General features: G+C 42.8%; 1 protein-coding gene across 1 annotated transcript in view; it reads left to right on the forward strand.

The window, feature by feature from the left end:
- LOC147629993 (ATP-dependent 6-phosphofructokinase 6-like) overlaps nt 1-17,058 on the forward strand; it is a 56,142-nt gene extending 39,084 nt beyond the window's left edge. Inside the window, exons 6-14 of the mRNA XM_086811569.1 lie at nt 3,965-4,123; nt 4,384-4,437; nt 4,616-4,684; nt 4,780-4,909; nt 15,346-15,386; nt 15,482-15,697; nt 15,812-15,860; nt 16,016-16,170; nt 16,349-17,058. Of these exons, the coding sequence (XP_086667695.1) occupies nt 3,965-4,123; nt 4,384-4,437; nt 4,616-4,684; nt 4,780-4,909; nt 15,346-15,386; nt 15,482-15,697; nt 15,812-15,860; nt 16,016-16,170; nt 16,349-16,621 (1,146 nt within the window). The 3' untranslated portion in view covers nt 16,622-17,058. The remainder of the gene's footprint in view (nt 1-3,964; nt 4,124-4,383; nt 4,438-4,615; nt 4,685-4,779; nt 4,910-15,345; nt 15,387-15,481; nt 15,698-15,811; nt 15,861-16,015; nt 16,171-16,348) is intronic.
- The last annotated feature ends 8,392 nt before the right edge of the window (nt 17,059-25,450 follow it).

A 25,450-nucleotide genomic window follows, 5' to 3' on the forward strand; every position in this document is an offset into this window, starting at 1 on the left:
CGGGGATGGAACCTTGAAACCGGCCTCTGATAGAAACCAGAGTGCGGTAGACTAGCAGTCACCCGTCCACTTGTAGTCTAGATAAGAAAACAAAACAGATTGGAGCTAGAGTGCCCGAATCTGAAAACAAAGCGACACCTGTTGGCCCCAAAGCTTGGCGCCCCTTGCGGTATTTCTTTATTCAATTCCAAAAGTATGAAAGGCTGAGTACAACCAAAATTCAGCCAAGAGATTACACCTGTATGTCCAATCTGACGGCCCACAATACCTCTTAGCACAGAGGATCTATGCACACAGATCTGTGTTCCACAATAACACACTGTGCCTTCCTCTGATCAGCCAAGACCACTAAGCAGGGCAGCCATGAGCATACATCCGGCATAACTCAAGTGCATGATACAACATCTCAGCTCATACATACATATGCTGTCCAACTCTGTCTCAACCCTTGTCAATCTGCCATACCCCTCCTCTCACAAGGGGCCAGATAACTCATATCTGCAATAGACATCAAGCAGTAGAAAGAGAGATAGATGAACAGAAACGGAGCTTACCAAAGTCAGCTCGTGAAACAGCACTGGAGGAAGCAACGGTACCAATCTGTACTTGCAGGCATTTGTTTCCACAATCTTGCTTCACACACATGCACGTACTTGTCTGTACCCTCCTCCTTGTGTCCACTTCTATGCTGTCCTTGAAAGTACAGATCTGAAAAGCAGCCCCGTACCCGTCTGTACTACCTCGGGGTACGTGCCAGGAGTTGTACTTGCACAAGCAGCCTGCTGTCCACACTTGTACTCGCCTGAATCTGCATAATCAGGCCTATCCAGCAACCTGTCCAACGCCGCCTGCAGCTGTACTTGCTGTACCTGACTGTCCGTACACTGTACGGCAGTCGTACAGTGTTGTACTGCTGTTGTACCTGCTGGTACAGCCTGACCAGAACCTGTGTGCAGCAGAAATCCTTGCAGCAACTCCTATGCGCAGCCAGCAACAGAAGAGAAAGAGGGTACTTGCAGCAGATCTGGCCGTACAGTGCTGTACGGCTGGTTTTGCACTCAGAAAAACAGCAGCAGCAGCACGACTTCTCCAACGACCCTTCTCTTCCTCTTTTCCACACTTGAGAACATGCGCATGAAGGCTCCATGACTCTCTTCCCCTAAAGCTAGAGAGAGGGGGAGGAGAGAGAAGCACTCACTCCAAAACTGGAGTGGCCCTCCTCCCCAAAATAATCCCTAGGGCCCCAAGCTTTAAAAGTCCCTAGGGGCCACTAAGGCCGGTTCACTTTCTTGCCACATGTCCCAATCTAAGAGATGGGTCCTTCCATAAACTTTATCTCTAAAAATATACCAATTTGTAGACATTCTGTCATAGGCACTTTGCCGACTCTTGGTATATGCCCAATTTCAGATGTAATGACGTGAACAGAATTTCCATCGGAGTGGGGCCAAAAATAGTAACTCTCCTAAATTTTAGGAGTGTGGTCCTTTGTATTCCAGGATAATCCCCCATTCCCAAAGCTTGTACTTTCCAAATATTTAGACATCTTGGAGTCCACCAAACCCCTTTCATCCTGGGAAATGTCCAGGCTCGTGACAAGAGCTACTAGGAATGATATCTATTTGATGGTCTTCCGGCCTTCATTCACATAAATCAAACAACATTGCACACAATCTTTATTGGCTTGAGAGACTTGTTACTTGCATATGGCTTACCATTGGTATGGTGTCTCTGCTTACTCCAGCTTGGATTTCGTACTTCTTGCCTTTATGCTTGAATTCCACCTTCTTTTTCTGGGAGTAGAGAGCTGAATCTACCTTGTGATTCCAAGGCATGTCGAGAATCGCATCAGAACCATCAAGATCGGTGATGCAAAAAGGTATCTTGATCACTTTAGCCTTGTAGCTGGAATTTCAGCTTGCCGATGTAAGGTACACCTGTCTTCTCTGCATCTCCATCATCACGATAAACAGCTTGGTGTAGTTCCAATGGAGTATCCATGGGGAGCCCTGGGATTAGGGAAAGCAGGCTGATACAGGCAGCTAAGGCAGATGGTTAATAATACCAAATATATTGGCTATTTATGAATGGACAATTATTTATAGCAACAATACCCACTATATATGTGAGACTTGGGTTATTATTGTTCAGAGAGAGTTATTCACTCTATGGTTTGTGATAGACTAGGATTACCGTCGGGAACACGATTGGATTCGACGGATCATGGATGGTCATGCCGAAGGCCCCAACAGGCAGGTGTTGGTGGTATACCAGTGTTGACTGGCATGGTTCGTCGGATTGGAGCCTTAGTTCTTGGTACTAATCTGATTGTTTGTGTTTAGGGAGATCCTAGTGGATCTTACATCTTGGTCCTAGTTAAAAACCTTCAGCACTTGGGCTATCACCTCATTGGCATAGCTCACAATGTTTAGTGTGCTTGTCATGCATAAACATCAGGTCTAAGCACCACTTCTATCCGTCCTAAGCTATCCAAACATCATAATCAACAAGGGAACTCTTGAGGAAGGGCAGCCATAGAAGAAGCTACAACCTTTATTCCACAGGTTCAAAGAACTGGTGAATCAAACGGTGAGCAAAGCCGGAAGGATGGGGGAAGGGCCGGAGAGGCGGAAGCCAAACAGCAGCTATGGAAGAAGAGGATACAGAAGAGGGGTTGGGCGGTTGGTAAATGGGCAAGATGCGGGCAGAAAGGCGAAGAAGGGCGGGTACAAGGCGGAAGGTGGCAGCAAAGCGAAGGGTGGCTAGAGGGGTGCAAGGTGGAATGAGGGCTGGGGCTGAGGGGGGTGGGTGGAGGGGCGAAGGGCGCACGAAGGCTCGTTTATTTTGGGTGTTAAAACACTTGTCAGAGGACATCTACTTCGCACCTCTAGAAATTACATCGAGTGGATGACCCAAGAAATATACAACATGACATGCCTATTATGCTTTTGGTTCATTTCCTGCCACCTGGTCACTTTTTTTGGGTCGTATTTTATTTCTACATATCAGTTAGTCCCAGGCAAAGATGTTTTCATAATTACACAGTAACACATGGCATGTGGTTTAGCACTGATAGCGGATGCATGCTGATTACGTGCTGCATTTGACACTAATTAATGCACAGTGTTTAGATCTGGACCCTTGAATGCTGTGTAAAGTTGTTGGTGCATGTGACTTGACTGAACTTGCCACTCCAAGCTTTACGGAGCTGAAACCTGCTATACCAGGGCTGTTAACTTCCGATCCAGTACACCCAATGAGGTTTGTTTCCGTCTGAATTCTTCTCACTCAAGACTTGGTGCCTACCTTATATTCCTTGGTGAGGAGCGGCAAGCTACACGGTCGCTTGAAGCATTTGATCTTATTTTTGATCCAGGAGAACAATGCATGCTTGTTTTTTTTCCTGATTGGAATTCTTTACTATATGTTGTTCTTCTTTGTTTGGAGAGGATGCACTGACAAGAGTAGAGCCCCCCCACGCTTGACCATATAAAAACACAACTCCCTAATCTTGATCTTATCCTACAGCTCTGAGTGTGTGTGCGTGCGTGCATTTGCACGTGTCAAAATCCTCCTTTTTTCTATTTGTTTTTCCTCTTTCTTCTCTAACTCTTTACCCATGCTCATGGAGAAAGGAGTAAACGGTTAGATTTCTCATCTTTGTGTATATGGCTGGCATTCTATGTTGTTATTTGCATGCTGCTAGAGATCTCTTGAAATGCTATTCTCTTATCCTACAGCTCTGAGTGTGTGTGTGCGCTCATTTGCACGTCTCTTCTTCTTCTTCTTTCTTCTATTTGTTTTTCCTCTTTCTTCTCTAATTCTTTTACCATGCTCATGGAGAAAGGAGTAAACGGTTAGATTTTTCATCTTTGTGTATATGGCTGCCATTCTGTGTTGTTATTTGCATGCTGTTAAAGATCTCTTGAAATGCTTAAACGTTTGGTTTTTGGTCTTTATCCAGGGTGGTTATAGAGGATTCTATGCCCGAAACACCCTACCTTTGAATCCAAAAGTTGTCAATGATATCCATAAACGTGGAGGGACCATACTTGGGACTTCACGGGGTGGCCATGACACCACCAAAATTGTGAACAGTATTGAGGACCGTGGCATCAATCAGGTAATTGGCCGTGTGAGTGTTTTTTGTTTACATTTATTGCAAAATGTGGAATGAGTTGCTTGGCTGGACGTGTGAGTGTTTTTTGTTTACATTAATTGCAAAATGTGGAATGAGTTGCTTGGCTGGACGTTTTGTTTGCATTAATTGCGAAATGTGGAATGAGTTGCCTGGCTGGACGTTTTGTTTGCATTAATTGCGAAATGTGGAATGAGTTGCTTGGCTGGACGTGTGGGCACAAAATCATGTTTTTATTTGAACAGGTATACATTATTGGGGGTGATGGAACCCAGAAAGGTGCAGCTGTGATTTATGAGGTGATGGCTTTGGCCGTATGCTTTGGGCATATTCTAGTTGTCTATGTAGAATTGCCTGCAAACAAATCAAGCAATTTTTTATCCAAAAAAGAATGGAAGAAAACTAGGCCCTACTTATAAGCTTGCTGTCTCTTTTGATGTTCACTCACTTGAATCCTCTAATTCTGATGGCATGTAGGAGGTGAGAAGGCGGGGCTTGAAGGTTGCTGTTACAGGGATACCAAAGACAATTGACAATGATATTGCTGTAAGTTAAGGTTTCTTCTGTAGGTTTGGAAGCTTATGTATGCACAGAATGCAGAAGGGGTGGTGATATTACTCTCAATCTTTTGTCTGTTTTAGGTGATTGATAGGTCTTTTGGTTTTGATACGGCTGTGGAGGAGGCTCAAAGGGCTATCAATGCTGCACATACAGAAGCAGAGAGTGTGCATAATGGTATTGGGCTTGTTAAATTGATGGGCCGATATAGTGGTGAGTGTGTTGTATCTTCACTTGCCAACTTTTTGTGCCTCCCTATGATTAGGATTTGTCATCTGCTTTTGCATGTATTACGCATTGAATGTAACCAGGGCATCTGTTTGCATATACAACTATGGTGATATAAGGAAACAGAGAGCACCCATGAAGATACATTTGTGAATCTGATAAAATTTCACCACAATCAAGAAAAACACAAGAAAATAATCATAAATGGAGTACGCAGGAACTAATATGTGTAATGACCACTCATTAGAGGTTCAGAGTATGCAGGAACTAATATGTATAATGACCGTTCATGAGAGGTTCAATGTGCATATAGTCCCAATGACAGTTCATGAGAGGTTGAATGTGCATGTAGCCCCAAGCATGTCTATGCATTATGGATGCACAAGAAACTCATATAGGTAGCGAACTCACCACCCAGCCATTAGCTTAATTCTATGAGCTATTGAATTGAAGAAAGTAAAGGGCCAGGGTACGGTTGATGAGGGTAAGGGTATGTATGCATGGGGGACTCATGGTTGGCACGGTGTCGAGTTTGGTGGTCCATGAGAGAAGCATGTCGAGCTTCTTCTTCCAAAAGGGTATATCTACATTTGGCTTCCCAAGAGCACTCTTGTCCAGACAATACCCATTACCCCATGGACTGTCCATAGCACTATGGCCCCAAAATGACCATTGCTAGTGACCAGAGGACAATATGGCTTTCACACATGGACTGAAACAATGGCCCGGGACTTGGACAATGACTTCACTCTTGACTTTGCCTTCTCAGACACTCAACCATGGGTCTAATAAGTGTTCGGTCTGGCCTTGTACAAGCACTAGAGCAAAGAGGGTTACTAAGACTGTGACTTACCCTATCTGACCTAGAAGGTGCGTGGCTACAAGTCCCTGGACTAGGGCTCACAACAAGCCCTTGGCCCTCAGAAAGGTATTGTAAATGTCCTAGGCATAATGTTCATGCTAGTATAGCAAGTGCACGCGACATCCCTTCTTGCTTATCTTGTTGTTTGGGCTACCATCGCTTTCAGCAAGCCATCAACAATGCTGGATCTTTTTTGTAGAACTTCTCGTCAACTCTTAGAGGGTCTTCTACACCGGGAATTGGAACTGCTGCCTTCTTGAACTTGTCTTGACTTGGTGGTGATGATCCCCCTATCTTTGGTATCCGTCAGTAGATGACGGGATGACTCCTTGTGTCACCACTTCTCTGGCAGATGTATGGAATGATGTCATGATTGAATACATGTGGAAGGGCTCCATGGAAGGATTGGTATCCTGGTGTGATTTCCTGGCATGATTTATAAACTCATGGAAGGGTGGTAACCCTGGTGAGTGACTTTGGACTCATGGAAGGGTGGTTACCCTGGTGAGTACCTTTTGGTCCTGTGTGGACGACGCTTGTGAACGGGCTAGTTGGATGTACAAGATGTAAGTTGGGAGATTTCATCCACTATGTTTGTGCACTAGCATATGTATGTGAGTTGCACATGCATGGATGACTTGTTTTTGATGCCTGGACATTGCTTGGTATTTTACCTATGAATGTCCACGGGCACCGGGGACGCATGAACAACCCGTGGATACGCGTGTGCACACCTGTTTGGGACTCATATGGTTTCCTTATGTGTTTTGCAGGTGGTAAGTGTGCACACTTAACCCAATTTATTCATTATTTCATGTTACTAAGGTTTATTGGGTGCAGGGTTCACATTCACTTAAAGTGTGGGCGGACACACTTATAATTTTATAAGTGAGTTCACATCAGGCTGGACTATTTTTAATGAACCAAGGCCAATTATGAGAGATGGGCACTCGGGCACTCCCAAATAGCTCCACGAGTTGCTATTCTGGGTGTGGGAGGGCCAAAGGGAGCAAGCCCTGACTTGTGAAGCACTAATCTGAAAAACGTGGGCTGTTAGGAGCTGTTTGGACAGGAAAAACAGCAACTTTACTCATTTGCATGAGCTACAGGTGGAGTACATGCCAAGAGCAAGAGTCCCAAGGTTGGCTGGCTGCTATTTCTCTCTCTTTCTCTCTCTACAAGGCTGGCCGACTGCATCTACAGGGCTGCAGGCTGTGGCTGCAGGCTGTTAGATTTGTTTCCAGAAGCTGGCGCATGGCTGTTGGGACTGTTTTTTGTGCTCTACTCTGCTGAGAACAGGGTTTGGACAGAGTGAACGAAGCCTCAACAGGAGCTGGTCGTCTGTTGTAAGGGCCATTATTGGCTGTTTTTACAGGTCTGCAGGAGTTTTCTCACGACCAAACTTGAGCAAACATGTCCCTAGACAAGTATCAAGCCTGGGGATGTGATTTGGTGGAACCTGTGGGTGGCCAATGAGCCAAAACCATGGCTGGTTACTGTTTTGCAGGTTTGGGACAGCACTTTGTTAGAGGGTTGGTGACCGCTCTATCAAAGTATAGGAGTGGTTGGTGATCACTATACCCTGGTTGGTGACCGAGGGTATTTCTACAGGAGTGGTTGGTCATCGCTCAACCTTGGTTGGTGACCGAGGGTGCTGGAACAGGAGTGGTTGGTGACTACTCAACCTTGGTTGGTGACCGAGGAGTTGCAGGTAATGTGTTTACCTATGTTTTCACAGTTGGATAAATCTGGTGTCGATTGGATGAGTGTGTACTCTCGGGGCACCTGCATCTTGTACATATAAATACTTCTGTTGGTAATAAAGATACCTGAGGGGGAGGCTGGCCCAACTTCAACCCCTAGTGCTGTGTCATGTGCAAGTTGGTTTATGTTTGCATATGCTCATGTAATGTTTCACAATGATGGTAAACATGTATATGCAAGGAATGGTTGATGTATGTATGCTGTTTTGGTAGTGAATTGGTTCCATATACACGTGCCCGTTTGTGACAGTGGTATCAAAGCATTGGTTTCTTTCTTTGCTTGAGAAAGACGATTTTTGGGCATACGGAAAGCTTTTTGCTGAGCATACAGATTGTGAAACATGAGCATGCAAGGAGGGTCTGGTGAGCATTCAGATGCACAACGGTCTGCTAAATCCGCATATTTTGACCAAGCCGATGTACTTTCAGAGCTGGAGGCTCTCAAGCGTCAAGTTAGACGCTATCGTGAGGAGACAACTGAATTGCGGTCTCTCAAGAATGACCATGATGTGCAAAGGGTTTTGAATGAAAAGAAAAAGAAGGGTTAAGGTGACGATACAGCCTTTGAGGCCATAGCAGCAGAGATGGGATATGAAGATCCTAAAGAGCTGGCCATATCTTATTTGAAAGGCTAAAAGAATGTATTGGGTGATGCAGGTACAAAAAGGACTCCCCGTGTGGAAGCACATGCAGACTCCAGTACATCAAGAGATGTACATCCTCGTCACCGTTATGCATCTTCACGTCGAGAGCGTTCTTCAAGTGAAGATTCTCACCACTCTAGGAGCGTGTCTCGAGTACGTGGGAAGAGACCCAGGCATGAGTCACCTAAGTCTAGACATGAGGCTAGAGACAAGTCTCGTTCTAAAAAGAAAAGCCGAGAGTTCAAGTCAGGAGACAAAGATGTGAAGTTTGAGAACTTCTATGGCAAGATGGATACTAAGAAGGATAAGATATTTGTAGGAGATGAGTATGTAAGGGATTTGGATACGGCCTTACACAGGTCCGGACAGCCATACAGAGATCCCAGGATAAGCATAAGAAAGCTGCAAATAAGCATAGAAAGCAATTGGATTTGAAGGATGGAGATTGGGTTTTATTAAAATTCCAAAAGGCTCGCCTTCACAAGCAAAGTGGGAAAGATGGTAACTATCCGAATCTATCTTGTAGGTATTATCATAGTTGTTACGAGGTGCGCCTTTAATGGTACGAGGCGTACGAGGCGTACGATTGCTTGATCGAGGCATCCACAAAAATTTATTTTTATTTTTTAATTAATTATTTATTATTATTATTTTTGTTGATTTGAGTCTTTAGACGGGGGCTTTAAGGGCCCAAGGCAGCCCCTCTCACACACACTCTCTCTCTCTCCCTCATTCTCTCCCTCCCTCCCTCAAGCCTTTCTCAAGACCCAAAGTTCAAAGTTCAAACTTTAAACACACTAGGATGATGATGTTTTTTATACCCACTTTTGGAGCTCTCTCTATACTCTACCGGTTCATTTCAGTTCATTTCATTTTACTTTGTACCCTTGAATCTTGATGATGTATCTAGATGATGATGATGATGATGGACTATTTTCGTCTCATAGGTCATTTTGGCTTTTTGCAAGCGTTTAATACAGCTTTCTTTCTTTCACACACACACTCTCTCTCCCTCTCATACACACCCTCTCTCCCTCCCTCAAAGCTCATACATACACACTCTAGTCTCTCTCTCTCTCTCTCAACTTTCACTATATATATATATATATATATATATATATATATATATATATATATATATATATATTAAAACAGACGCCTCTAATGTCTCTAAAAAATACGAGTCTTTCGAGGTGCGTACCATACCCGCCTCGTACCAAATGTCTCTGACGCCTCTAACAACCTTGGGTATTATGGACCATTTCAGATCTTGGAAAAGATCAATGAGGTAGCTTACAGGCTGGTGTTGCCAGATCATTGGTGGATTCATAATGCTTTCCATGTCAGTCTCTTGAAGAGATATATTGGTCCTGAGCCGATGGAGCTGGTTATGGAAGATCAACCCGAGGTTAATGAGCTGGAAGAGGTATTGTAGCGTGAGAGCAGATTGTCTTTCACAAGGAACGGAAAGCTACTAGAGGCAGACTTGTCCGTAAGTACCTTGTGAAGTTCAGGGACTATCCAGCACTTGATGCAAAGTGGACGGACGAGGCATATTTTAAAGATTATCTAGATCTTCTTGCGGCCTACTTGGAAGCTTTTCAGTTGCGGGCAACTGAAAAGAAGCCGGGGGGAATGTCACCACTTCTCTGGCAAATGTCTGGAATGATGTCATAATTGAATACATGTGGAAGGGCTCCATGGAAGGATTGGTATCCTGGTGTGAGTTCCTGGCATGATTTATGAACTCATGGAAGGGTTGAAACCATGGTGAGTGACTCTGGACTCATGGAAGGGTGGTTACCCTGGTGAGTACTTTTTGGTCGTGTGTGGACGCTGCCTATGAACGGGCTAGTTGGATGTACAAGATGTAAGTTGGTATATTTCATCCACTATGTTTGTGCACCAACATATGTATGTGAGTTGCACATGCATGGATGACTTGTTTTTGATACCTGGACATTGCTTGGTATTTTGCCTGTGAATGTCCACGGGCACCGAGGACGCATGGACAACCCGTGGATATGCGTGTGCACACTTGTTTGGGACTCATATGGTTTCCTTATGTGTTTTGCAGGTGGTAAGTGTGCACACTTAACCCAATTTATTCATTGTTTCATGTTACTAAGGTTTATTGGGTGCAGGGTTCACATTCACTTAAAGTGTGGGCGGACACACTTATAATTTTATAAGTGAGTTCACATCAGGCTGGACTATTTTTAATGAACCAAGGCCAATTATGAGAGATGGGCACTCGGGCACTCCCAAATAGCTCCACGAGTTGCTATTCTGGGTGTGGGAGGGCCAAAGTGAGCAAGCCCTGACTTGTGAAGCACTAATCTGAAAAACGTGGGCTGTTAGGAGCTGTTTGGACAGGAAAAACAGCAAGTTTACTCATTTGCATGAGCTACAGGTGGAGTACATGCCAAGAGCAAGAGTCCCAGGGTTGGCTGGCTGCTATTTCTCTCTCTTTGTCTCTCTACAGGGCTGGCCGACTGCATCTACAGGGCTGCAGGCTGTTAGATTTGTTTCCAGAAGCTGGCGCATGGCTGTTGGGACTGTTTTTTGTGCTCTACTCTGCTGAGAACAGGGCTTGGACGGAGTGAACAGAGCCTCAACAGGAGCTGGCCGACTGTTGTAAGGGCCATCATTGGCTGTTTTTACAAGTTTGCGGGAGTTTTCTCGTGACGAAACTTGGGCAAACATGTCCCTAGACAAGGATCAGGCCTGGGGGTGCGATCTTGTGGAACCTGTGGATGGCCAGTGAGCCAAAACCATGGCTGGTTACTGTTTTGCAGGTTTGGGACAGCACTTTCTTAGAGGGTTGGTGACCGCTCTATCAAAGTATAGGAGTGGTTGGTGATCACTCTACCCTGGTTGGTGACCGAGGGTATTTCTACAGGAGCAGTTGGTGATCGCTTGACCTTGGTTGGTGACCGAGGGTGTTGCAACAGGAGTGGTTGGTGACGGAGGAGTTGCAGGTAATGTGTTTACCTATGTTTTCACAGTTGGATAAATCTGGTGTCGGCTGGATGAGTGTGTACTCTCCGGGCACCCGCATCTTGTACATATAAATACTTCTATTGGTAATAAAGATACCTAAGGGGGGGGCTGGCCCAACTTCAGCCCCCAGTGTTGTATCATGTGCAAGTTGGTTCATGTTTGCAGGATGTATATGCTCATGTAATGTTTCACAATGATGGTAAACATGTATATGCAAGGAATGGTTGATGTATGTATGCTGTTTTGGTAGTGAATTGGTTCCGTATACAGGTGCCCGTTTGTGACACCGTGATCCAAAACTTGGAACTTCTGGGTTTTTGTAATGTCCTGGCTTCCTTCTAGCTCGTCTTCTTTTTTTTTTCCTCCTGCTTGTAACCGATTCCAAAATGTCTTGAGAACACTCATGCTCACTGTCAGCAACATGGTTAGCCACTAGAAAATGAGAAATTGTAGTAATGACCACATTGTCGTAGTACAAATTGTGCATGAAATGGAGGATGAAATCTAGCACATGAGACTCGAGGTGTTTTTTCTCGCTGCATACTGGAAATGAGTGGAACTTGCAGGGTATTCATGCTGCCTGAGATGAGAACTAGGTTCTTAACACCCTTTAGGATGCAAGTCTGGTGCTGGCTGCAGTCAATGTTAGTCTGATATCAATGAAACCACCTCATGCCTAAAATTTCGTCTACACGTGTCAAGGGTGTGACTATGAAATCGTGCACGAAAGCCTCCTTCTGGATCACTACGTGCTATTGACTCAACTGTACGATGCATGCCTATGTCAAAAGGCTATGGCTCTATCTATTGGATTTAGTTCTGACTGAGTTTTCCTCGCAATGTGCCCGGAGATAACATCCTCCGTACTGCAACAGTCAAACAAGACTATGACCTGCCGGTCTTCCATAAGACCATGACACTTGAGGAGCTTCACATCTTGGGCAGGACTCGGATTGTTCTGATTCACGGAATCACAAGCGGAGCTCCTATCCTCCGTGATGGTGGGCGATATGGGAGGAACCCCCTCGTGCTTAGCTTGGAGCGCGTGGCTATTGATACCCACAAGTGGGGCTGGTGGTGAAGGCTGAGCAAGAGGATCGTGATTAACCACTGAAGCCATAGAGGTAGGTGTAACACGTGGGAGTAGGCAGCCTCTTAGGACACATGCTTGGGAAGCCCCACAATATGACATAAGAAGCACTGGTGCTCCGATCGGTGCTGTTGCACCTGTATAGGAGACAATCTCCCTCCTGAGATGCATTGACTGGCTTTCAATCCCATATTAACTCTGGTTGAGCCCTTGAAGACTTGGCACCAGAATATGCCATTAGAAGCACTGGTGCTCCGGTCGGTGCTGCTGCACATCTATAGGGGAAAATCTCCCTCCTAAGATGTGTTGACTAGCTTTCTAATTCCATGTCAACTCTGGTTGAGCCCTTGAAGACATGGCACCACTGGTGCCAGGGGAATTGGAGGACCTGTGCCCTTCAGTCTTACTACCTTTCCCATGCCGCTTATTACTTCCACTGGAAGTAGGAAGAACGGTCTTGCTTGGGCTTGCCATGGTTGTACTTTATCTCCATGTCTTGGGCTAGTTGCAGAGCCTCTGTGAAGGTCTTGGGACGAAGACACTGGACACCCCACTGGATTTGCAGGTCTCACCCATACAAAAAGGCACCCAACCTTTCCTTGTGTGACGTCTGCAATTGAAGCCCTAATTGGGTGACTCGGTTTGCATAGGTGAGGATGTGATGGGAAGCCTACTGTATGCTCTGAAACTCATTGCAGAGGCAAGAAACAAATCTTGAGATTCTCCACAAACCTAGCCCACTTACAAGTCACCACACTGGTCCAACGGATTGGTATGTTGGCTTGGTACATAGTGGTGGCTAGCGTAATCCTTTCTTGGTCGGATCTCCTAACAATGGCAAAATGAATTGATGAAGCCAAGAATGTACAACATTTGCATCCAACTTACCATCATACTTACTGAATTGGATCTTTTGTGGAAGTGACAGTGAACTCGATGATGATGGTTGGGGAGCTGGCTGTACCGTGAGGATCAAGGCTTCAAACTCTTATTGCTGTATATCCATCATGGTGCTAAGATGGTTGTCCCACTCTTGACGATACTGCTTCAGCTTCTTGTCCCTCAGCTTCGAGGGAAGCTTGCAAGCGCTCGGCATCAGTTGCAAGGGAAGCTCACAACTACTCCATCTCCATGGCATGTCGGTGCCGTAAGTCGTCCTAATCCACATGAGGCCATGGCTGCATCGATTGCTGGTACTTAGCCTGCTGATTTTGCAAGGATTGGTGCATCATAGCCGACAGGGATTCAATTGAAGGGGTAGGGTTTGGAGTAGAGGCTTGTTGTATAGATACGGGAGATTCTGGCTGCTCACTCTCTACCTTGGAATGATCTTCTTGGTTACTCATAGCAGGAGTGTTGTGTTTGTGCAATGTGCCCAAACGCAAGAATGCCATCCACTATGAGGTGTGGGAGGCACAAAGGGCGCTTCCTAGAAGGCTATTAAATCAACCACCTTTTGACACTTTGGTACTTGGTTGTGCTCTCAGAACTTGAAAACCAACCACACAACCTCGGGACAAATTTCAGCACCTTCTCTTATCAAAGCCGAAGCTTTGATACCAATGTTACATGTACCTTCTGTGATAGCATTTTAATGATAAGATAGTGATGCTTAACACTTGCTGAAAATGTATTACAGAGATTAAGGTTGAGAGAAGTACTCATGAGCAGAAAATTGGGTCCCAATCCACCGTCTGAAGGGCCCCCACCTTATAGGTGTGTTTGCTTGGAAGAGAATGAAGTACATAAATGGACTGATTTCTGACCTGCAAACCGACCGGAAAACTGGCTTTTACTTACATATCGTGTACCCGCATCTGGGCTGCTCTGTAGACTGCTCTCCTGGCTGCACTTAGGGCTGCTGTGCTGTGCATTAAGCTCTGTTGCAGAGATGCGCCCCAAAGACCCCTCTTTTTGCCTTGCGTTTGGCTTCAGGAAGCCACCCTTTGTATGTGCGTTAATGGCTGATTGCTGTTGATGACCTGGCCACCTTGTGGCATCTGTGCCTCTCTTCTTTTTGCCCTTGGTTGAGAACTATGGCACCCACAACAAGCTATGGATCAGATGCTCTCCACAGCCCTAAAAGCTCCTATAAATAAGGTTCATGGCTGGCTAGGGTTGGCAAAAGGAAGCTCATGGAAACTTGTGCCAAGGGCACACTTCTACATGCTATTTATGCCCCCCTGATGATGGGTGCCCACCTTTGGCTACCCAAGAGCACACTTGTCTGGACAATACCCATTTCCCTTTTTAGGTAATTCATTACCCGCCCATGGGCTGTCCACAACACCATTGCCCCAAAATGACCATTGCTAGTGACCATAGGACAATATGGCTTTCACACATGGACTGAGACGATTGCACGAGACTTGAATGACTTGACACTTGACTTCGCCTTCCCAGACACGCGACCATGGGTCTAACAAGTATCTGGTCTGGCCTTGTACAACCATTACATCTTGCAAAGAGGGTTACTAAGACTTGTGCCACTTACCCTAACTGACCTAGATGGTGCTTGGCGACTACGCTCAGATTCATATGGCCTTATGACGGTATATATATATGGAGTATTCTCAAGGCCTCAAGTCGAGGTCTCAGGAGCTCTCTCTCAAACTGGCTCATAAAGTCACTTATATAACCAAGAGCCAATATAGTACATGTCTCAGAAAAGCTATTAACCCCCACTTAAGATGCCTAACCCTGCGATTGCAAATAATGTGGAGAAGTTTTAAGTTTACAAAAAGAGGTCCTAAAAATTCCTTTGTTGAGGATGGGAGTAAAAAAAAAAAGAAACACAAGAATGCTGCATCAAGCCTTACAACAAAGAGCAAGTGCCACTGCATGGCAATGACAACAAGAACAAGGAGACGAAGAGAGAAGAGAGAGAGAGACACAAACACCGTTTAAGGGCCTTACCGTTCAGTGTATATGTTATTGGGCCAGCTATGTATAAGTTGACAATCTCGTTATCTTTGTCGGCTCTTTCACCTATACATATGGGCTTCTTTAATAAATGTTTTTCTCATTTAAACCGATTTTTTTTTCTGCTTTGCTGACAGGGTACATTGCAATGTATGCTACTCTGGCAAGTCGTGATGTGGTGAGTGTAATTGTTGACTGTGTGATTGTAGAAAGGCATGCATCACACAACTTTGTAATTAGTTTTTCTATTTTTTGTGGGTTTTATCATGGCAGGATCTATGTTTGATACCGGAGGTGCCCTTCTATTTAGAAGGTGAGGGTGGGCTCTATGAATTTGTTGAAAAACGTTTACGAGAAAATGGACACATGGTAATAGTGGTAGCAGAAGGGGCAGGACAAGAACTTATGGAGGAAAGTACAAATGCACGTGATGCATCTGGAAACCAACTTCTTCGTGACATAGGCATGTGGATCTCTCAGAAGCTCAAGGTATGTGGAAGTCACTAGAGAACTCCTGTTGACACGCAGGTGTGATTTTCTTGAGGTACCCCTTTGCTTTCCATCTGTGTTGTGGTAATTGATATCTGCGGTGATCAACTGTAGGATCATTTTCTTGCTACGAAGAGAGAGGTCCTGAACTTGAAGTATATCGGTAAGCAGGAAGCTTTTACAGACGTGCACATACTGCATGCACAACTGGCTGCCAAGCTGGCTGGCTTACATATTATATGTATGCACATGTATGGGAGAGCAAGCATAAATGATTGAGTGCTCTTGTGCGTGTTTTGATTATTAACCATTTTGCAGATCCTACGTACATGATTCGCGCTATTCCTAGCAATGCAGCAGACAACGTCTACTGTACCTTGCTGGCGCAAAGTGGTATCCATGGAGCTATGGCAGGCTATACCGGATTTACAGTTGGACCCGTAAATGGTCGTCATGCATATATTCCAATTTCGGTATGTCATTTCCAGTTTCTCGTCTACTAGATTTTCTTTTGACACAGGATTTTTGCCTTGTTAGGTTACCATACGTGTGGGGGGCTGGAGTGTGTACATATGTATGCATGCATGTGTGTGGCAGTTAATATGGTGAACTTGAACTTATGGAACCTATAATTTTGTTGAACTGGTGCAGAGAGTAACAGAAAAACAGAATCGCGTGAATATTGCTGATCGAATGTGGGCACGGCTGCTTTCATCAACCAACCAGCCTGCGTTTATTGATGCTGACAAAATAAATAAGAAGGAACCAAAGGTGGAGACCAAGGGTCTTTCCCAAGGCTCAAATAATCACGTGGCAGATATTCTTGCTTATGAGAGTACAAACGGGTCTCTTTCAAAAGGAGGAGCGGTACCTGAGGACAAAATGGTCATCACCGAATCCAAGGAAGAGGAGAACACACAGTGATTAGAATGGTTTTCTCTACAGATTTTGGGATGAAAGTTTTTGCTTGCTTGTTTTCGAAAATGGCCTTTGAGACGGGTCACAGGAGGTCATTTGTTCAATACACGCGATAAAAGAAAAATCGGCTTTCCAAGCTTAAGATTTTCTCAAAGGTGGCCTCTGGGCTAACTTAATTTCGAGGCATTTCTCCTCATTAGCTGAGGAGAGCTGTACTTTACATGAAGGTACATGTGGAGGTTGAGTTCTACTTCTGTGACAGGAGATTTTCTCGAAAGCTTTGTACAGTGATGACTAGCAAGCAGGTATAGATGAGTGATGAGTTGGGCCATCTAAAGCATGGTAAGTTTTACATCTTTTTTCTGGACATCCAGATTTTGCCGTTATGTAATAATGTAACAAGGAGACCTTTAAATAAAAATACAGATCGTTGCTTTTTGCATGTGTACTGGTTTTGGCACATCTGGGAATGAAATATTCCGTCATAGGCAAAGAGATCTAAAATTAGAGATCATTGTTTTTGCTAGCTCTCTGTGACTTACAGGTGCCATGGTACTTTGCTTTGATTCTTCTGTTCTCTTCCAATTTTTTTGGAGCTAACCCCATGTGCAGGACTTTACCACCCTAGATTACAAGAAGCCGATGATTAACAATCAGGATTAGCTTGGGATTATGGAGTGGAATCTTGCTTGAGAAGAGCGTAGATAGAAGTGGAGAGGGATTATTTTAGTGAAGGACCCATTGGGAGATTAATCTTGTGAAGATCCAGGATGAATTAGATTACAGGTGCAAAATTACTTGGTGCCAAAATTTGGAAAACCAGAAAAATGTGAACTCTTAGAAAGTTAGCAATTTTATTCTACATGGTGATAGCAAGGAGAGGGAATGAGGACAAGTTATAGGGATTAACAATAGTTTATAGTGATGTACCTGGATACCATATCTAGGACTGAGATCTCTCACCACTCAGAAAAGATGGAGGACCAAGTCTAATCTAGAGGAGCTAGATAAGTAGTCATCATGGAGCCCAATGTCGTTGAATCCGTGTCCTAATGCCTCCTTCAAACTAGATTAAAAATACCGTGCTAGTGCTCGAAAAAACATATTTTTCAACCAATCAAAATAAGGACAACTCTTAAATCTATCCTTTTTTTATTTTCAAAATCTCTACTATATGCCGGTTGCTTAACTAAAATATATGAAAAATCAATCCTTATAAGGTGTACTTCAAAATTTCAGCCAGTTTTTCTTAATTTGGCGGGTACAAATACACTAGAAAGAAATTCGTTTTTTTTAGCGTTGTACCGTGAAATACATCTCAAATTGCACAAAGATATGCCACTCATACGCTAATTTTGTGAACCAATCTATGTATCCCTCTTATAAACTTTAACAAACTTGAAGCCTTTCTTGGCACCCTATGTATCATTTGGTCAGACTTGATTGAAAATTTAGAGACTAGTGGTCATCAATTGGAACAATTTGCTAATTGGCACTAACTTCTTGCTATTGGTAGATTGTAAAATAATCAGTGTCATCACAAAGCAGGAAAGAAAAATATTTGTTATGAATGTTTATTGAATGTAACAATTAATATGGAAGAAAGCATTGATCATGATGACTCCTTTTGCTCTTATTCTAAAAATTAGACCACATTGGAATTTAGAGGAAGATTAATCCCAAGGAAAATCATATGGTAGCACACTTGATTGGCTCACTCTCACACAAAAAGGTGAAGGCATTAGGACTTCAACCTAAGTGGGAGCATATGAAGTTGTGAGTTCTACCACTTGCACCCACTTGCACTACACCATGTCGATGACTTTGAATGTGAAAGTAACATCATACTTCACCACTAATAGATCTGCAGTGTGCATCTTATTTAGATGTGTTTTTTCAAGAAGCAAGCACACTAAAACATACCAAGAATTTTTCTTTTTATTAATGGATTAAATCAATAAATTCATTGTACTTCCATAATCGTTATAATAATAATCACAAGAGGATATGAGAAGAATGATGAATATATGATGAGTGGAAGGAACAACTATAGTGAAAAACCCCTCCATTCTCTCTTGTACTTAATGAGCAAGGTAATCTGAGTATTGTGGCTTGGTTGCGCTTAGTAGTAAGTGAGGAATCCTAACAGTGTTATATGCATAAGCTTAATGTTGGAGGTAGTTTGAGTATGAAGTGGCTAGAAGAAGGTGTGTTGGATTATCTCATATATGGAAACATGGGAAGTCGAAGAGCCATATATAGGCTAGAGTGGAGGGTTTGCTACAGTGCCCAAGGGGAGAGGTCGTGCTCGTGGAGGTCATCTCCTGATGGTGGAGCATTTCTTGGTGGTCCTAATGGCCTTGGTTATGCTTGGACATGGTGACACTGTTGTGACTTCTCACATGGGGTTAGAGCTCGGGCTTGTGCTCTTTCACATCACTCACTCCTAGGCTTGAATGGAGGAAAGTGTAAGAAGAAATTCGAGCATGAAATGGCTAGAAGATGTGTTGGATTATTCCATATACGTGGAAACATGGAAAAGTCAATTGGCCATACATGGGCTAGAGTAGCACCTTGTTAGTGATTCCCCCCTGTTCGTATTTTTGGGGAGCAATACATTGGGGGATGGGCGCTCAGTGCCATGCATGCCAATCAACTTTGTCATTCAATACATTATGCAATTGATAATATAAAAGCTTCAAGTGTGCTTTTTTGCTCTTGAACGTATCCATATTAATTATTCCTTTAAAACAATTAAAATTAAAAACCATATGCACACTTTATATAAAGCTCTTACATAAGCTTATACATAGAGCCCATGCATAGAACTCATACATAGAGCCCATGCATAAGCTCCATGCACACTTTATATAAAGCTCTTGCATAAGCTCACTCATAGAGCTCCATGCACACTTTATATAAACCTCTTGCATAAGCTCACTCATGGAGCTCCATGCACAATTTATATAAAGCTCTTTCATAAGCTGATACATGAAGCTCATGCATAAGCTCCATATAAGCTATGCTTATAAGGAGCTTAGGCATCATAGCTCTTGCAAAGTGTCATTGATAAGCTCTATATAAGCTATGCATAGAGTTGATGCATCATAGCTTTTGCATAGTGGCATGCATTGAAAACAAAAAAAGTAAGATCCCAAAGTACATGAGGGTGCCATTTTATAATTCTAATGAGCATGAGAGCCCTTACCAAGGTGGATCCAGTGTAGCTTACTTGCCGCAATTGTAGAAGGCTCAACTTGCAAGGGAGTTAAGCAAGGTCACACAAAGTGAAATCTTAACATTGTAAAACATTAAAGCGGGCTCTTATGCATGCATATTTCTATACAATGAGCTCTTATGCAACTTGCATGCATAATGCATATAGCTTTACATAACCTATAATGTTTAAGCTCATATGCATGCAAGTTGCATAAGATCTTATGTAACTTGCAGCATGACATAGGCATAAGTTTTATTATGGGAGATGATCAATGATGTTGTGGTGGACAAAGTCTTTCCTAAACTAGATTTTTATAGCTTTATGGTTGATGAGGTAGGAGCTAGTAAGGACAATTTACAAAAATAGACCAAAAAATAAATTGGAAGGTTGTGAGTCATGTCTTTTTCATTGGGAACAAAGCTTAAATATCCATGCAGTTCAATATGTAGTCAAGAATTTTCAAGACAAGCACAAGCAACTTTGTTGTCAATGGCATTGAGTGAAGAAGAGGCACTTTTGAAGTATAAATACATTACATCATGGTGGGGATGAATGGCAAAGTCATTGATGGAGCCATGGACTGCTAGCTTAGTTGGTGGCATAAAAGATCATTGGAGGAAGGACCTTGCAGGGGTAAGTATTACTTTTTTTGTTTTCAAAACATAGAGCTTGCACTTCAGATCCTCATATGTTAACTTAATCTTTTGTTATAGGATGTTGATGGAGCTTACACTTTGGAATATCTTTTCCTAAATATAGCATTTATCCGTGTAATTACTTTTGCTAACTTTAGCAAAATTATCCATGCAAATCACTTGTTGCTTTTAGCATGCTCTCTCTCTCTCTCTCTCTCTCTATATATATATATATATATATATATATATATATATATATATATGACCCCTTGGCTCTCACCCTCACTCTCATCTCTCATTGTCTCCCTCTCTCTCTCTCACTATCATTCTCTTCCTGACCATCATAATCTTCCTCTCTCTTATTCTATTTCTCTCTCTCATCTCACCATACTTCTCTTCTTTCCTCTTTCTCCCTCTTTCCTTCTCTCTCTCTCTCACTCTCATTCTCTACCTTAGCTTCCCTCATTCTAACCCTCTCCCTCATCCTCAATCTTTCTTCGACTCTCATTCTCCTTACCCCCCCTCACTCATCATGTCTTATCAAATACTCCAAACTCTAATCTCAAGGTTACCCTTGAAGTTGTGTGCAAGGATTTGTGTAAGAAGTCAGGTATAGATGTGAAAGAGCATCTCAAAATTACAATAGCGGCCCATAATCTTTGGGACAAGCTTCTAGCAGATGAGCCCATTGACTCCAGGAGATCTATATGTGTGGAACATGAATATTGGAGCCGCATTGGTACTTACCAGAGTTACACTTACATTGGTGAAGAAAAGGAGGAGCCCCTCTATGAGAGGAGCTAAAGAATATAGTGGCCCTTAAAAGCAGTTAAGTGTGGGGACCCTTAGAACTCTCTCCTACCAGCTTGCATGTAGTTATGTAGTTATGTAGTTATGTAGTTATGTTTTTGGGAAACAGTTTGTAAGGCTGATGTAATAGCTTTTTTGGAATAAAATTATATTTTAATCATAATTGTGAATGTTATTTACCTTATCAATTTCACATTGTTTATTGTTTTTTAGGAAACAATATGTAAGGTTGATGTATTTTTTGGAATAAAATTATCTTTTACCTATAATTGTCTATATTATTAACCTTATCAAATTTACATTATTCATTGTTTATGTGAAACAGCATGCAAGGCTGATATAATATTTTTTCTAGAATGAAATTATCTTGTACGTATAATTGTGTATATTATTCACCTTGTCAATTGTACATTGTTCATTGTTATTGAAAAGTTAAATTTTTATATTTTGAGTTTCATGAATTGTTAATGACATGAAGCACATGAAACGACATGCAAAAGTGTGTAAGGAGTAAGAAGGGCATGCAATCATATGAAAAGGTATGCAATCACGTGCAAGGGCATGCAATCATATAAAAGGCCTGAAATCAGCATGGAATCACTTGCATGGGCATGCAATGATATGTAGTCACATGCACATGTATGCAATGACATGCAACACTATGCAAATGCATACAAAGAATATTAAAGATCACATAACATTAAATGACATGCAAAGAGTATTAAAGGAAATACAACATTAAATGACATACAAGGCTATGATTAAAAAAGGGCAAAAACAATCATGCAAGGACATGAAAGTGCATCCAAGGGATAATAAAGGACAAGCAGTACCATGCAATGCAATGTAATGGCATGCACATGTACTGACATGCAAAGGATAATAAAGGGCAGGCAATATTATGTAAATGAAAAAAATGCAAGTTTATGTAAAGAGTATTGAGACATATAGAGGCATCATGCAATGACATGCAGAGGTATGCAATGGCATGCAATCACATGAAAAGATGAGGTAAGAGAGACAGAGAGGGAGTAAGAGAGAGAGAGCGAGATAAGAGAGGGAATGTAAGATGAGGTGAGAGAGAGACAAAGGGAGGTAGGGTTGGAGATGAGGTTAGAGGTAATGAGAGATAATGTCATGTCAGCACATGAAAAGGAATAATAAAAGCAAACATAGTAAGAGAGAGAGAGAGAGAGAGAGAGAGAGAGAGAGAGAGAGAGAGAGAGAGAGAGAGAGAGAGAGAGAGATGCAAGGAGAGGGCGGAAGAGAGAGACACCCTTGACAAAGTGGGAGGGAGAGAGATAGAGTGAGAGGGAGGGTGGGGGGGTTGGAGGGAGAGAGAGGGAGAGGGAAATGAAGGAGAGAGGGTGGTAGAGGGAGAGAGAGAGAGGGAGAGGGAGAGGGAAATGGAAGGGAGAGAGGGAGAGGGAGAGAGAAATGGAAGGGAGGGAGAGGGAGAGGGAAATGAAGGAGAGAGGGTGGCAGAGGGAGAGAGAGAGAGGGAGAGGAAGAGAGAAATGGAAGAGGGTGGGAGTGGGAGTGGGGGGGAGAGAGAGAGAGAGAGAGAGAGAGAGAGAGAGGGTGAAAGAGGGAGAGGGAGAGGGAGGGAAGGAGAGAGAGTGAGAGGGAGGGTGGGAGGCGGAGAGGGAAAGGAAGGAGAGAGGGAAGAGGGTGGGAGAGCGAGAGAGATAGAGAGGGAAGAGGGTGGGAGAGAGAGAGAGAGAGAGAGAGAGGGAGAGGGAGAGATAAAGGGAAGAGGGAGTGGGAGAGGGAGAGATAAAGGGAAGAGGATGGGAGAAGGGGGGAGAGAGAGAGTGAGAGGGAGGGTTGGAGGCTAGGAGGGAGAGAGAGGAAGATGGAAAGGGAGTAAGAGGGAGATGGAAAGAGACGAGAGAGGATAGGTCACTGTTTATAGTTTTTATTTGATGCTAGTGGATATGGGATCAAAGCACTTCTCTTCTTTTTTTTTCCGACTGGCCTTAGGACCAAGATCCTCATGTACTTACCGATTTTCCACCGCCTATAGGTGCTTAATTATTGGCCTGTGCGATGTTGCCGAGGAAGCACCAAGGGGGGTTTTGAACCCAGGACCTCTTGGTCCTAGGCAAACACCTTCACCACTTGAGCTATCACCTCATTGGTGGATCGGAGCAATTCTTATGTAAGATGGACATCACAAGATGAAACCAATACAGAATAAGTAGTACATACGATAAGGAATTAACTGCTATGGTGGTTATGAGAATAACTTATGCGAATCACAAGTTGAAACCATAGAGAATTAGTACTTACAAGGAACTAATAATTGCTATTCTCTAAGGACATGGAAGTATTATCTAATGGGATCAAAATTTCTCATAAAGGCTAATCATCACAACAAAGCATAACACTTGCTATCTTAACCATTGATTTGAAATAGGCATATATAAATGGGCATCTTTTATTCGTATTTTTAAGCCCATGATTCAATCCAACATGGTAAGCTAATACTAGGTAGCAAACCTAGTATCAATTATATCTTAGCCATTAAATAGGACACCCTTTGAAGCGATGAAGGAGTATCATATGAGCAAGATCTGAATTAACTAGATTCTTGATAGTGATTAATCACACCATGATGGATCTCCTCTTCTAGAAAATATTATGTATCACGAGACCACATAGATAATTAGTGATGGAAGAGATGTATCATCAAACTCCATACATGGGTCATAGAGGAGTATACTCTATTGTGCAAGTTGTGGCTAGAGAATTTTATTAGCGTGTGATGAAAAAGGATATATCTAGATTTGTCGTCACTGAATGTATGACATGCCAGAAAATCAAAAGATACAAAGGTAAGATTCAAGGTCTATTGATTCCTTTCCCCATACCAAATGAACTGCGGGAACTTCGATGGACTTCATTTTACTAGCTTTCCGACTATAGTGAATCATAATGACATTGTTTTTTTGGACTATAGTGTGTAACGTGATTTCCATGAGGCATACTTCATGTATATCCCAACCTTTATTTTCAAAGTTAGCAACCTCCATGCATAGCCCTAAAAAACATAAAAATTGTTGTGCCTTCATAGAGGTGTGAGAGACATAAGAGACATGTTCAAGAAGGCTTCAAACTTATTGTGTTTGGGATCCCTACAAGATTCAATGATTGGATTCATGGCTACAATTTGGTCTCCTGCAAGAAAAATAGGGCTTCTTATATAATTTTCTTCGATCTTGCTTGCACACATAATTGATGGAAAAAATCTATACTCCTCATGGATTCTTGCTTAAACCATAGCAAGAGGCATGCAGATTTTTCAAGATTGGGAAAGATTTACTTGATTCAAGTGTTTGTAAGCTCACAAAATGGAGCTAGACTCACACACACACAATGCTCAAAGATAACAACACATTGGTGTAGAGTGTGAGGAAGATTAGCAAGCTCAAAGGAGAGAGATGAAGCTATCCACATGTACGAAGAGAAAGTATAAAAATGAGTAGCAACCCTAAAACTATGAATGAGGTTGCTTATATACTAGTAGCTGACCCTAAGGTGTCCGTTCACACCTGAATGGCCATGGGAAAAAACCCAGCGGGACAAAAGTGCCCATGGCATAAGTATATGTTCTCATAGTGTAGTACTACCATATATTCAAAAAAGCCCCTTGTAGTACAAATGTGAGGTGTACAAAGATTATAGATCAGTATCTAAAAGGGAAGAGGCCCAAAGCTTTGTGGAAGGCCTCAAACTTTTCACATGTTAAGGCTTTAGTGAAAAGATCTGCCACATTATCATGTGTACTGCAATAGATCAATATTGATCTCTCTTGCATGGAGTCTCTCTGTGACATAGTGGTAATGCACTTCAATGTGATTTGTCCTAGCATGACAAATATGATTCTTTGTAGCTTCCATTGAGCTCTAACTCTCAGTGAGAGTAGGAGTAGGGGTGTCTGAAGGGATATCAAGGGATCCTCCATCCACCATCAATCTTTGTGTCTGAAGGGACTCAAAGATCCTCCGTCAATCTTCTCAACCACACACATTTTTATGTCACAGTAAAGGTTGCTCTGTATTTAGCTTCACATGACAATGTTGCCAGAGTTGGTGCTTCTTACTTAGCCAAGATATGCATAAAATGTAAAGAAAGAAACAATAATTAGATGTGGGCTATCATGTATTA

This window comes from Cibotium barometz, chromosome 17 (genome assembly GCF_041138505.1).
Source record: "Cibotium barometz isolate CiBa-2024 chromosome 17, ASM4113850v1, whole genome shotgun sequence".
In the NCBI taxonomy this organism is placed as follows: domain Eukaryota; kingdom Viridiplantae; phylum Streptophyta; class Polypodiopsida; order Cyatheales; family Cibotiaceae; genus Cibotium; species Cibotium barometz.